Genomic DNA, 13,030 nt, shown 5'->3' with positions numbered 1-13,030 from the left:
CCTTAATTTCTCTTCATGTTTTTCTCTAACTAGAGGTAAGACGAGTTCATGTGACTTGTTCATGACTATCAGAGGATGATCGATCGAGCCACCAACACTGAGCCAACCCAACCAAAGATGGTCTTGTGGGTTGACCAAGCTGAGCAGACCAACTGATCGAGGTTAGTCAGCCTCGAGGCTCAAGAAAGCAACCCAGGCTTGGCCAAGCCGACCAAGTCTGGTGGGCTACAAATTCTGATCAAAGTCAACTGGCCGGTCCACAAGTTTGCTTCGGTCTTTGGTTGGGTTGGGGCCACTTCCTTAGTGTCGGCCTTTGAAATTCTCAGGGGCCCACTTGATATCCAGGCTTGGGTTTGTCAGATTTTAGTCTTGCTTTACTTCACCATAACAAGAACCAGAGCAACATTCATTTAATAGGTGTTCCATTCCGCATACCTTAATTAATTCAATTTGCTACCAAAAAAAGGTCCATAAAACATAACTTAATTAGCATTATCATGATCTTATATCAAAATCGTTTACATTCTGTCACAACTTGTACACAATTGGGAGAGAGATCAGACGAACACAGAGAAACTTTTGACAATTAAACACAAAGCAAACTTGTCGAATATATATTATAAATATTTGTTGTAAAACTAATATTACAAATTGAGTTTCAAAAAGGAAAAAAGAAAAAAAAAACCACTTTTATATCATATGAGTAATTAAAGATCGGCTGAAAATTGAAAGTCCCATGAGTGAACAATACAAATACAACGCCATGGCGGGCTGCTTCCGTAGGTCATTAAAAAACCCCACTTGGCTCGCCTCAGCCACTCCGATGGGCTCAGCGGAATTGGACATTGGTTGCAAAAGTTTGGCCAAATCTCCAGCCAGAGGGCACCACGTTGCTGAAAACTTGGGTCTGCCCATCGCTGGTGGTGAGCTTGAAGGACAAAGATTGGCCATTTAGGTAAGAATTGGACTGCCAATTGGCCCCCCAATTCCTTGACATTGGCATCCAGTTGGTTTTTGAGCCCTTGATGGACACCGATTGGAGGGACCCAGCTCCTCCCACGTTGCTTATCAAAACTAGCTCGAAGTAGTCTCTGCCATTCACTGTGAATCTCACACCTCCACTCTTCGCGCAGGGAACCCTTCAGTTCATCATCGTAATGCAATGGAATAATTAGTAAACCAAAAATGACAATTTTAGCCCAAAAAGAGAAGGGAGAGAGAGATGAATATAGTACCTTTGGAAGAGGACGGGGATGATTCCGCCTCTATAAATGCCGATCTTCTCCCAGGCGGGTTGGGCCATGTCGAAGTGCTGAAGCGGAGGGTTGCACCACCCGCCGTCGTTGTTGGGCAGAGCATAGTTGGGTGGGCAGAAGTTGGTGGCCGTCACCGTCACCGACGTCCCTTTAACGCACCACCGTGGATCCGTCTTGTAATCGCACATAATCTTAAAGCACTGCCCGCAAGAAGCTCCGTCGTTGAACAACGCCGTGCTCAGCGCCGCCGTCCTCGTACCGTACCCTGTCGAATACAAGTTTCCGTACCCACAAGCTCCACCTATACCGTCCAAAAAAAAATACTTAAAGTCCTAATTGGTGAGCACCTATCTCTATCATGACCATAAGAGAGAGATTTTTCCTTCAAATCTTTGGCGTTCGGGTTGGCCTATTTCATGACTTGTCCTCTGTATGTGTTTCATTTTCTTAAATACCTATTTGATTTATTTTCTGGATTTCAAACAAAAAACAAAATTTTAAAACCTCTATACCTATATACGTATGTTTTTCAGCTTTCAAATTTTATTTTATATTTTGGAAAGCATTTTGAGAAAGTGGACAACAAATAAATACATAAGTAAAGTAATCTTAATTTTTAAAACAAAAAAATAAAGTGGTTATTAAGTGTTTGATAATTGATGTTATTGTCTAAGAATGTTTCCAAAATTGTATGCTAAAACAAAAACTATTAAGTAACAAAATGTAGTTTCTTTTTTTAATACAATAAAAATATACTTTCTTGCTTATTGGTTTTTATCCTAATTTTTTGAAAAACAATATTAAAATCTGATACTTTTTTTTTCCTTCTGCTGACTATACATTAAGTTTCTTACCAGTATGAAAAAGTTAAAGTTGTCAAATTTTTATTGGTGATCATAGAAATGTGCGTTGCTCGATCGGCATCTAAATATTACCGTAATACATTTAAATATATATTTTCTAAAATTTCAATCTTTCGTACATGTATTTTAGTTTTTAATTTGAAAACACCAACGACTTGTTTTAGTCCTTTTACAATAAAGAAAAAAAAATTATGACACATTTTTTTCTACCAAAGCAAATATAATTGACATATATCTTCAACCAAGAGATTGTGAGTTCGATTACTCATCCGATGTGTTATACTAAAAAAGACACCTTTTTATCTTACTTTTCTTAAAATGAAAGGGAAAAAGGAAAAACAAGAAACATGTAACAAAAGTAAACGCTACGTAATAGGTCTTTACTTACCCATTGTCCCTGAAGCATCACTGCCGCCATAGAAGGTGGCGTGAGCTTGATTCCATCCCGACGCCGTAAATGCTTCGATCACAGCGGAGGTAAAGAAGAAGTTGCAGAGCACAAATGGCAGAAGAAGTTTGGCCATTGATGCCATGAAATAAAACCAGAGTGTGAGAGAGTAAAGAGGAAAAAAGATTAAAAGAAGAATGAAAAATGTGAGTTTGGAATTCAGCAGCACCGCCGCCTTAAATAAGGCCCCAAAATCCCCAATCCAACAACCTCACATGTGACCTCTGAAACTCCAACCAAATTGTTGTTTTTATATTTGTCCCAAAAAAAACTTTTTATATATTTTAAAATTATAAATCTACTCTACTAAATTTCACCCCTCTTTCATGGTACTTCAATTTAATCTCCATTGTTCTTGTCATGTTAGGCTGTGTTCCTAGGACCATGTTTGATAAATTAAAAAATTGATTTTACGGATTTAAAATCAACTTAAAATCATTTTAAATTTATTTTTGAAGCATCATTTTGTAGGATGATTTTGGAAAATCAATTATATTAAATCTATTTTTTCAAAATCACTAAGTCATACAATCACTCTCAAACACGTCAGTGATTTATTTAACATTCTGTTAATGATATTAACAACATAATTAATATATATTTTTTAAGTTTAGAGGCTAAATTTAGTGCTTAATTAACTATTTTCATTTAAAAAATGTGGTTTTTTTTTTTTGGTGCAAGATTTTCTTTAGCCTAAAATTCAATGATTCCCATGTTCTGTTAGCTCTGAAAGCCAAACTCTCACATGGCCTCGCCAGCAGAAGAGCCGTGAATAAATCAAACTCCACCACCCCAATTGTTCATATATTTTTTTAAAAGGTTTTTCATGTTTTAAAATTAATTTTTTTGGTTGTTGCTATTTTAAGAAATTAAAAAAAAAGAAGTCCAAATATTTGAATTATTTAATTTAACTTAATTTTGAGGAGATTGAAATTAATATTTTCTTCTTATAACATGTCTGATGGACAATCCCACATGAAAATTGATAAGGGGAACGTGATAACAGGCTAATCATTCAACCCTAATGTATCATGTTCACATGCTAATTTTTGACATATATACCATACTAATGATTTTAAATAATTGACCATATGAGATTCCATCTGTTTATTTTTTGAAGAATGACTATAGGTCAAATTCCCGTTCTAGCTACTAATATTTGTACCGAGTTCATTTGAACTTATTTAGTTTTGAAATTTAATTTTAGGGTAGTTGCAAATATGGCAACAATATTTAGTAGCAAAATAGCAACCACATCTAGTTTTTTCAAATATAATACTTTTTTATAAATAAAAAAAACGAAGATCCAATTTTAAAATGACAATTTTACCCCAATGATATACATCTGTAATATATCTTAAGCAATATGTATGATTGATACCCACCGACTAGAAACTTGTGATGGTAGATTTGGAAGTATGTATCATAAAATTTAAAGGAAATTTTTTGTGATGATAGCATATAATATATTAAGTTAAATTAATGAAGTTTGGCATGTGAGGGTAACATAATCCAAGCATAGGGACAAACTTATTTTTAAGAAAAATAACATTCATATATTTCCAAGTACAGATCATATGGCTGTCTGTTAACAAGTTCATAAAGTGGCCCTTTTCCCCATTTATAGGGCAATTCGTCAAGTGTATTATTATAATTAAAATTTTATGTTACATTTAGTAGGTATTTTACAAACACACACACACATATATATATATATGTATATATTATGCAAAATTCAGAAATTAAAAAAATATATACAAATAACTGAAAACGAACTAAGTTTGAAAGTTCAAAGAGGGAAATACAATTCAAATCAAATTATATAAACCATGATAAAATAATAAGGAAATTAAGTAAGTTTGGGTGTGATTTAAGTAAGAAAATTAATTAAGATGGGAATCATAATAAAGAAAAGGGAAAATGATTGAAACAGTATGATCTATGATGCACATGGTTAAGGAATAACAGATGGGTTTTTGGCACTATTTAATTATCGTACAAAAAAAACTAGAAACTAATTAACTTATAATAAAGTTTGAATATTGGATCTCCATAAAATAAGGCATTTTTTTATTGCATTTTGGTGAAAAAAAGTCTATGGTAGTTAACATGGTTTGCTAATTAATTACTAATTAGGTCCATTGCTTGTAATAGCAGTTATATTAAGGAAAAGTATTGGGGTTTTTAGTCACTTCTGTGCACATGGCTTCTTCCATAAAATCAACTAAAATAAAATTAGCCATCTTAATTTCAAAGTTTGACTTGCAATAAAATAAATATACAAACAAGTGTGAATTCGATCGAGAGAAAAGCTAGTTTGACTTCACGGATCGTACATGTTAGACAATTATATTAGATCTCTTTTGATCCAAAAGATCTCTTTATTGTTTACATTTAACAATCATTAACTTGAATAAATAACGGTTGAAAAATGTGAATATAGCCCCACAACAATATTTTCATTGGTATGAGGTGTTCTAGATGAAATTGAAAACAATTCTACAACGTCCGCGTCTGACCACTTAGACTCCAAGAAATTACTCTTAATATAACAATTGACCATTCTAGATTCTATATATTGCCACTTTTAGTCTAAAGAAATTACTCTTAATATAACAATTGACCATTCTAGATTCTATATATTGCCACTTTTAGTCTAAACGTATGTGGTTTGCTTTTGAAATCTATTTAAATGGCTTTATATTTCCTCTCGATCTAACTAATGTGAGATTATAATTTGCATCTCTTTAGCCTCTCATATCGACAAGGTTATCTATTAACTTGATTTTGTCTGGTACATCGACAAGGTTATCTATTAACTTGATTTTGTCTGGTACGCTCTTAACATTACACCGACGAATAAATTGGTTTAGTTCTGAATCTAATGATGTTCGAGTTGATCGAGAGATCATTTTTTTCTATGGATATGTTAAATCCCTAATCAACTAAAAAGCTTGATACCATATTCAATGACAAGCTTAAACTAGTAGATTACGGTGAATTTAATCTTTTATACATACTTTAACATGAATTTAGCTCAACGATAGTTAACACCGATCTCTGACCAAAAGGTCAAAACCCAACAAATGTTAATCAATATTAAATGGGGAGAAAATGACATTACAAGGCTCCGAGTACACAACCTCCTACTCTGATAGGATGTTACATCATCAATCAACTCAAAAGTTTAAACTGATAGGTTACCGTAAATATAATCATTTATCAATATTTCACACTCCCCTCACTTGTAGACTTAGAAATTCTTACAAAAAGCTAAAGTAGTTATTAATGTTAATTGAAAAGAAAATGGTCCTGTAGGAATTCGAATAGAATACCTCCTATGCACAACACAACCGAACCGAACACACCTGCAAAGCATAACACAACTATGCAGGGAGCAGTAATATGTGAATTTTCCAATGCATCAGTTGCCAACAGAGAACAAAAAGAAAAGTGAATCTAAGAGAGGAAACAAAAACCCAAGTTAAGATGAAGATGCTTCCTCATACACATTTAGATGTGTGCCAAGCCAGTACTGGTTGGTTTGGATAAGATCATTGGTAATATCAAGGAGTAGACCTGCAATTGGACAAACTAAGACAGACACTGAAACTCAAAAAAAGTTGTGGGTGTCAGAACTCACAGCTCACACATGTTTGCAAAAGTGTTCACTCTCCCTTCTAGGCATAACTCATCTCTTCTCTTCTTTCAATCCCATTTATTTACTTCTACCTCTACTATAAATATGGCAACCCAAACTCCTATTCAACTTATTGTTCATCTACTCTTTTTAAGAGTTCTAATTTTATTGAAGATTACATCCTTAAAACTGATTCTACTTGGTTTGTTTACTTGGTACTAAAACTGATTCTACTTGGTTTGTTTACTTGGTAGTGTTTTGACATTCACTCCTAAACTAACCACATGCATTCTTGAGTGGTCTTTTTACTTGTCCGGACTTAGAATGGATTCGAATTAGCTTCCAAATGATTTCGGAGGGCCAAAAATATTTTTGTGTAATAATCAAATTGGTTTATAATCATTTATGGAAGAATAACTTCTCAAAAAAATGATTCTAGAATGATTAACTAAGAATCACTTTATAGTAATTTGACATTTTAAACACACAAGTATTTTAATTAAAACCTTTTTTTTTTACCACAAGACCCTAACTCTGATTGCTTTCTAATGTTTCTCCAAGCCCACACTTTTCTCACACCCAAGTCATTAAAGAGGCTCCCTAAGCTCCAGCCAAAGATCAAAGTTTAACTGGCCAAGTGAGGCCAACCCTTTATTTCAATATTGGACCAGCCCAACAAGTCAGCCTCTTGGACCCCTAATGATCCAACCCAAAAGCAAACCTTTAAATTATTCCCTTTTTTCTATGCTAGACAGACAAATTCAAGGTGTACTCAAGTCCTCTAATAGAAAATGAAGCAAAACACACAATTATGCATTAACAAAGGAAAAGAGATATTTTATAAAAATAAAAAAAAAATGTTTTTTTTCAAATCCTTTATCAAAAGTATCGTAACTAGAGAATTAGCAGGGGTATAAAATGGCATCATGAAGTGGATAAGCAACTGGTAGAACGAGGCAGCTCCATGCGAAGTAACTAAGCCAGTGATGTATATTTTCTTCATAAAAAGAGAAGAACCATATAAAGCATCTCTGTCTGAGTTTATATTTCACATTACTTGACAATTACAAAACATAAAAAGAAAGACAAAACATAGAGTCATTTATTGCATAACCAATCTTGCTATACCTTTTTCTGAGATAATGGGGTATCACATAAATGCAAAGTCTGCAATTGTATGCTTTCCAGTATTTGTTTTCCATCTGCAAACCATATAGATATGTATAAAGTAAGTAAAGATGTATGGCCATGGAGACTAGAAAGTTTATATAGACCAAACGCTTCATAGCGATAGATGTGGAGACCCTATTCTCTTCTTATTCCCGACCAAAGGGTCGATCAAGTCCCTCCATCCGGTGTAATTTATGGCAGAACCTTTATCAGGAGCTAGGAATCCATTTATAAAGAAAAAGGGTGTTCCGTAGACTCCTCTTGAGGTGCTAAACTGCAAGATGTAAGAGAGTTCAAAATGAATGATGCATGAAGCAAAGGAAACGAGCTGTGGAAGAGAAGGAACAGAACAAGTTCTCGTTACTTGTGGAAATGCTGATCTAGTCTCAGACATCATGCAGAGAGAGAAATTAGTTAATCTAACAATAATATTGTTCTGTTATAATGTAACAATATATATCTTTAAAACCACCCAAAATTTGAAGTGCTACTCCATCATACCTTGAAAGAAACACGTGTCAAAAGATCAGTGTTCCTATCATTGAAGCCAGTTACTAGAGCCTTTTCGTAAGACTTCCCGAGTACTTCCGCTCCAAACTTCACGATTTTATCCACAATAGAAACCCTTGACAAATAATGAGTTTCGGCATTGTAAAATTGCTTCTGTTTGTCAGAAATGAAACCATTTAGTCTCCGTGATAGTAAGACCACACAAAATACAAAGCTATTCTAGTCACATTGTGGTTCATGAGTCCAACTTAATATTTACCACCTTTTCCCACCAAATAAAACAACTAGTAAGTCCAATTTCAATGAAAACATGTTCGAGGAGTGGTTTTTAAAACAATTCTCTGCTTTTGAGAACAATAATTCAATAAAAACATCTTTGGGCTACTGTTTTTAAAGTCATTTTCTGTTATTAATTTGCTTTCTTGGACAACTATATGTCAGAACAGTTGAAATTATCTTCCGTAAAAGCATGACCTTGTATTACAAGTCAACAATTTCGGAAACGAAAGCAGAAAACAGTTCTATATTCAACTGAAATTATTGAAAATGAAACAAGAGGATTTTATATATATATAAAATCAATTTGCAAAAATGTAGGCTCTATTTCCCTGGCTCAATATTGGGAAAAAATATATATAAATTGATCAAGAAAAGAACATGGGCTTTGTTTGGGAGAAACAAATTGGGAAGGAGTGACTAAAATTCTAATATCGAACTGTCTTATTTATATATCACTAGAGCAATGATGTTCTGCATGAAAAAAACATCTATGAAAATTGAACAACAAAATAACCTGTTGACCGAAGAATGCCTCCAACAATGTGAATGTAGCCGAGGGATTCACCAAATCCACGATGTGTAAAGCACGAGACGCAGCATATGCGTTGTCATGATAACTGCAGTCCAAAAAAGGATGAACTATCAGAAATACGCTGCTCATGAGTCCATGATTTATTTCCTGGATTTCAAAGCAAAAAACAAAATTTTAAAACCTCTATATCTATATATGTATGTTTTTCAGCTTTCAAATTTTATTTTATATTTTGGAAAGCATTTTGAGAAAGTGGACAACAAATAAATACATAAGTAAAGTAATCTTAATTTTTAAACTGAGATAAATACATAAGTAAAGTCATGAGTCCATGACTAGGGCAATCTTAGACATAATAACTCATTTAAACGCCCTTAGAGCCATCTTCTAGGCAATAGATTGATTCATAAGACAGTACATAGAACACCAGCCTCGTTCAAATATGCAAAAAAAATCCATAATCAGAATCACCTTAGGGCAATTTTCTCTAATTTCTGACAATTTCAATAGAGTCGTTGAGCGGATACACTACTACGCGACAAATTTTACACACTTCCAGCCTCTTCAAAAAAATCTCAACCCAAACGACCACATCACAATACAATTACTTCCAATTCACCATTAAAGAAGCCAAAGCGATGTTCATAATCATTTCCAATCGATTCGATCCTCAGAATTCAGAACAAAAATTAAAACAGAGGAATCGAGGGCAATGGAAAGCAGAAGATTAACTCACGGCAGTGGGAGGAGGTGGATGACGAGACGAACGCGAGAGCCGTAGTAGTCGAGGGCCTTCTTGAGCGGCGGCCAGGAGTCTCTGCTATCGGGGCAAACCGGGTCGTAGAAGGCTTCGATGAGAACGGTATCGAAGTCGTAGGTGCGATTTCCGTACGGAAATCCATCGAATTTTGGCGGTGGTAGATTCTGAGCAAGCGCGGTCGTAAGGAAGAAGGCGAAGAAAAAGAAGTAAAAGGCAGCTGAATGAAGCGGTGGTGACTGTGAGTGACGGGTTTCCAGTTTCGCCATTTTTGCTTTGCTTTGGAGCTTCGTAGAGGAGTTTCTTCTGTCTTTGGTTACCAAAATTTCCACAAGGTTAGCGAAATATACATCATTCATAATTAAACTTTGGATATGGGCAATAATCATGTCCAAGTTCAAGAGGTAAAAGCACCCCCTCAATTAGTATTGTTTTCTAAGCCTTGATTAAGACATATATTCTTTAACCGCAGGTTGTATAAAGAATAAAGAAAAAAAAGTTTACTTAAATCAATCATGATTATTATTATGTTAATCAATATTTAGATATTAAGAAAAATTAAAGATTAAAAAGTATATTTGGTCTCTTAACCTTTATTAAAGTAAGATCTAATTCGTGTATTTTTAAATTGGTTACAATTTAGTCCCTATCAAATTTGGTTAGATTTAATGAAAGTATAATGTGGCTTATACATGTGTATAAATTAAATGGTCAATTATGTGGGTTGGTTCAAGTCGATTTAATTTTGAACCGATTTAGAACTTAGAAAATAAGTATAAAAAGAAAAATGAATTTTTCTTTAAATAAGTAAAAGTATTTGAAAAAAAATCTGAAATTTTGTAACCATTTGATTGATTTGAGTAAATAAGAATTTTTAAACGTTGAGATTTGACGGAGTGAGCTAAATTAAAATTAATCTAGATTACCTAATATATTTATGGAGCTTTTTTCTTAAGAAAGGTGTAAAGATTTTAGTTGTAAAAAATTAATAAAAAAGATAAATATAAACTTGGAGACTTTCCAGAAAATTATATTAAGATTCTAAAGAAATTTTGAAAAGGTTCCATGGATCTCTCATTTTTAGAACAATATTCTGAATATTAAAAAAATTATGAAAAGAATATTGTTTTATATTTTAAATTTTATTTATAATTAAAAATCTAAAGTAAATAGATATCATATATATTAAAAAAAGATGGGGCTTTAGACAATATCCTTACTCGTTTATAGTTTAAATCAATCCTACGGATTGTAAATTAGGGAATATAAGGAAAATACATTATTTTTTTTAGTATTTGAGTGTATATATATTAAAAAAAAAATGACGTGGGGCCGAGAATAAGAAACGAGGACAGGAATGTATGTTTGCAGGGGGTGGGGAAGCAAAAAAATCTAACCGAGAATTTTCCTTCTCATTTAAGTGGATCTCCACCTAAGCCCACAAGTAAAACGAACGAACGGGTTGAAGAATCTACGGAGAGAAGGAAAATCCTTATTTTTCTTTTTTCCTCATTTTCTTTTGAATCTTTATTTTATTTTATGAAGTCTGCGACATTGTTTGGAAAATTTTTATTATTATTAAACATAACTCAACAGTAATTTATATCTAACTACTTATTGGATAATGTTATCTTATTTAAATTTATCTAATTTGATTAATATCGAACCATGAAAAAATAAAATTTAGTTAGTAAACATTAAACTCACCTTGTCACATAATCTCTTATTGTATCATAAGCATACCACATAAGCTATAAATATATATTTCTTTGAATCAACATCACCTTTAGATAACCCGAATTTTTGGGTTGATCCAAAAACTTCCCTAACCCAATCCGTAAACACCTCAACCCCAATAGTTCGCCCACGTGTAAATGAAAAACCCACGTGTTATGTAGGATCCATCATAAACTGGCCGCCTGCCAGTTCTTAGACTTATCCGACGTGTTTTGACTTTCATTAATAAACCACCCCTTAGCATTATATAAATTTTAAAAATATACTTTTACATTATTTTTATTTTTGAAATTATCATTCTTTGAATAGAGTACAATGACATACCAAATTTTCTTGCCAAGTGTGTTGTGGTCACCTACCACATTCTAATACATTGTATTTAGTTAAATTTTAACTGTAAAGTTTTAAATTTTTTTAATTAAACCATGAACAGTAAACTTGGAAATGAGTAGCTTTACTTGGACAAAATTTAATATTTACATTAATTAATTAGTCAAAATATAAATTTTGATTTAAAACTCAAATCTTCCCGTTTGTGCATGGAAACGTTCGTCCAAGCAATAGGGTTTATTCATTCCGTGAGTCAAATAACCTGCAAAACAAAGGTGAATACTCCGATGTCTAGGTCAATATTAATTGGAGAATGGTGGTAGTGTAAGTGGTAGTATATTCAGAGGAGATTCGAACGTACCTTTCTAGATTTAAAGCAATACTTTGTGCATCTCTTTCAAAAGATTTTTGTAATTATTTACGAGGCCTTATTCTCTTAGATTTGAAGCATTTCTTCATTTGTCAGATTGGTTGTTCTTTTTGGATTGTCGTTTTGTGGGCTTGTTTTTGCTGATTTCATTTTTCTCGATGAAAGCTCAATCAGTTTAAGGTCGAAAGACATAATTAAAACTTATTAAAATTTAGGAATTAAATAGATATACAACAATCGAAATTAAAGTCAGTTGAGTGACTAAATTTATAATTTAGTAAAAAATCAAATTCCAAATTAGGAACTTGAACGAATGAACCCTGGTTTGGTTGATTTGAATGCATGCCCACAAAATAGTTGTCTTGTTGGATATTATCCTTCATAGAACCTGTTAGAACCCACAAAACATTGAATAAAGAGAACAAAAAAGTCCACAATTTAGAACTAAAGAGGCCTCGGAAGAAGATATGATATTGAATTTCCTCTGCTCCATGGCAGAACTACCAAGAGCATCTAAGCCTTGGAGTTGGTGCTATATTTGGACGTCTATTGTAGCCTTTCTGCTGCGTTGACTACCCTACCCCAGAGCAAAGAGTCCATATTTAAACTTTAAAAAAAAAATGAAAAAGAAAAAAGTCTTGGGGCATCTAGACTTCCAAAGGACCGAACCTTCTTTCTTGAGTCTAGTTCTAATTGTTCTGCTCTGAAGCAAACTGCGGGTTCTTTCATTATTTTAGCAGAAGTTACCGCCACTCGAGCTTGCTTTGTGCGTAGTTTTCTAAGTTTATTCCCAAACTAGCCCTTGTTTGGCTTGTTATTTCCAACGTACTTTTGATCTGTTGAGCGAGAGCCTCTCTACACAAGAACGAGTTAGGATTATCAGCTTCTAATCTAGAATCTAATGATCGAGTTGATTCCATGACCTAGATTGACTTTCATCGAATAAATTCTATATGGACGGTTTAAGAGCCATGAAGTTAATTTAGAGTGGATTTCACAAACAAGAAACCTGAATTCTAAACCCGGCACACTCTTCTATCTTTCTCATTTGTAGGCCGAATTCTGCTCAATAAGTTAAGGTAGCTCCATGAGCTCTTCCCCTCTCCTTGAAGGTTTCTTCTAGCCAATATTTTTCAAG

General features: G+C 33.4%; 2 protein-coding genes across 5 annotated transcripts; both read right to left on the bottom strand.

Annotated features, from left to right (window-relative positions):
* Positions 1–586: 586 nt before the first annotated feature.
* Positions 587–2,731, bottom strand: EXPA11 (expansin 11). The gene is made up of 3 exons (XM_088127110.1): positions 2,508–2,731; positions 1,236–1,557; positions 587–1,139 (listed from the first exon to the last, which is right to left on the bottom strand). Exons 1-3 carry the CDS (start codon positions 2,650–2,652, stop codon positions 830–832), a joined length of 777 nt encoding a protein of 258 aa, XP_087983236.1. The 5' UTR covers positions 2,653–2,731; the 3' UTR covers positions 587–829.
* A 2,910-nt stretch (positions 2,732–5,641) lies between these two features.
* Positions 5,642–9,809, bottom strand: LOC111014065 (Thioredoxin superfamily protein). Of its 4 annotated transcripts, XM_088127108.1 has the most exons (6): positions 9,435–9,809; positions 8,681–8,783; positions 7,879–8,040; positions 7,512–7,651; positions 7,336–7,409; positions 5,642–5,935 (listed from the first exon to the last, which is right to left on the bottom strand). In XM_088127108.1, exons 1-5 carry the CDS (start codon positions 9,722–9,724, stop codon positions 7,358–7,360), a joined length of 747 nt encoding a protein of 248 aa, XP_087983234.1. In that variant the 5' UTR covers positions 9,725–9,809; the 3' UTR covers positions 5,642–5,935; positions 7,336–7,357. The 4 variants fall into 4 exon arrangements, 3 of the variants coding, with proteins under 3 accessions (XP_087983234.1, XP_087983233.1, XP_087983235.1); XR_015792630.1 differs by having other exon boundaries at positions 7,336–7,651; positions 9,435–9,805; XM_088127107.1 differs by lacking the exon at positions 5,642–5,935 and having other exon boundaries at positions 7,173–7,409.
* Positions 9,810–13,030: the final 3,221 nt, after the last annotated feature.

This window comes from Momordica charantia, assembly GCF_013281855.1.
Source record: "Momordica charantia cultivar OHB3-1 chromosome 8 unlocalized genomic scaffold, Mcharantia_2.0 BLBB01000008.1, whole genome shotgun sequence".
NCBI lineage: Eukaryota > Viridiplantae > Streptophyta > Magnoliopsida > Cucurbitales > Cucurbitaceae > Momordica > Momordica charantia.
Note: the sequence above shows the minus strand (reverse complement) of the source record. Positions and strands in the feature narration are given on the sequence as shown.

Bases quoted from the DNA above. Each gene is read 5' to 3' on its own strand.
- EXPA11 (XM_088127110.1), bottom strand. From the start codon at position 2,652: ATGGCATCAATGGCCAAACTTCTTCTGCCATTTGTGCTCTGCAACTTC. The intron at 1,558-2,507 runs GTAAGTAAAGAC...TGGACGGTATAG, and splicing joins TGATGCTTCAGGGACAATGG to GTGGAGCTTGTGGGTACGGA. The intron at 1,140-1,235 runs GTACTATATTCA...GATGAACTGAAG, and splicing joins ATCCCCGTCCTCTTCCAAAG to GGTTCCCTGCGCGAAGAGTG.
- LOC111014065 (XM_088127108.1), bottom strand. From the start codon at position 9,724: ATGGCGAAACTGGAAACCCGTCACTCACAGTCACCACCGCTTCATTCA. The intron at 7,652-7,878 runs GTATGATGGAGT...TACATCTTGCAG, and splicing joins TGACACGTGTTTCTTTCAAG to TTTAGCACCTCAAGAGGAGT. The intron at 7,410-7,511 runs GTCTCCACATCT...TATGGTTTGCAG, and splicing joins GGGAATAAGAAGAGAATAGG to ATGGAAAACAAATACTGGAA.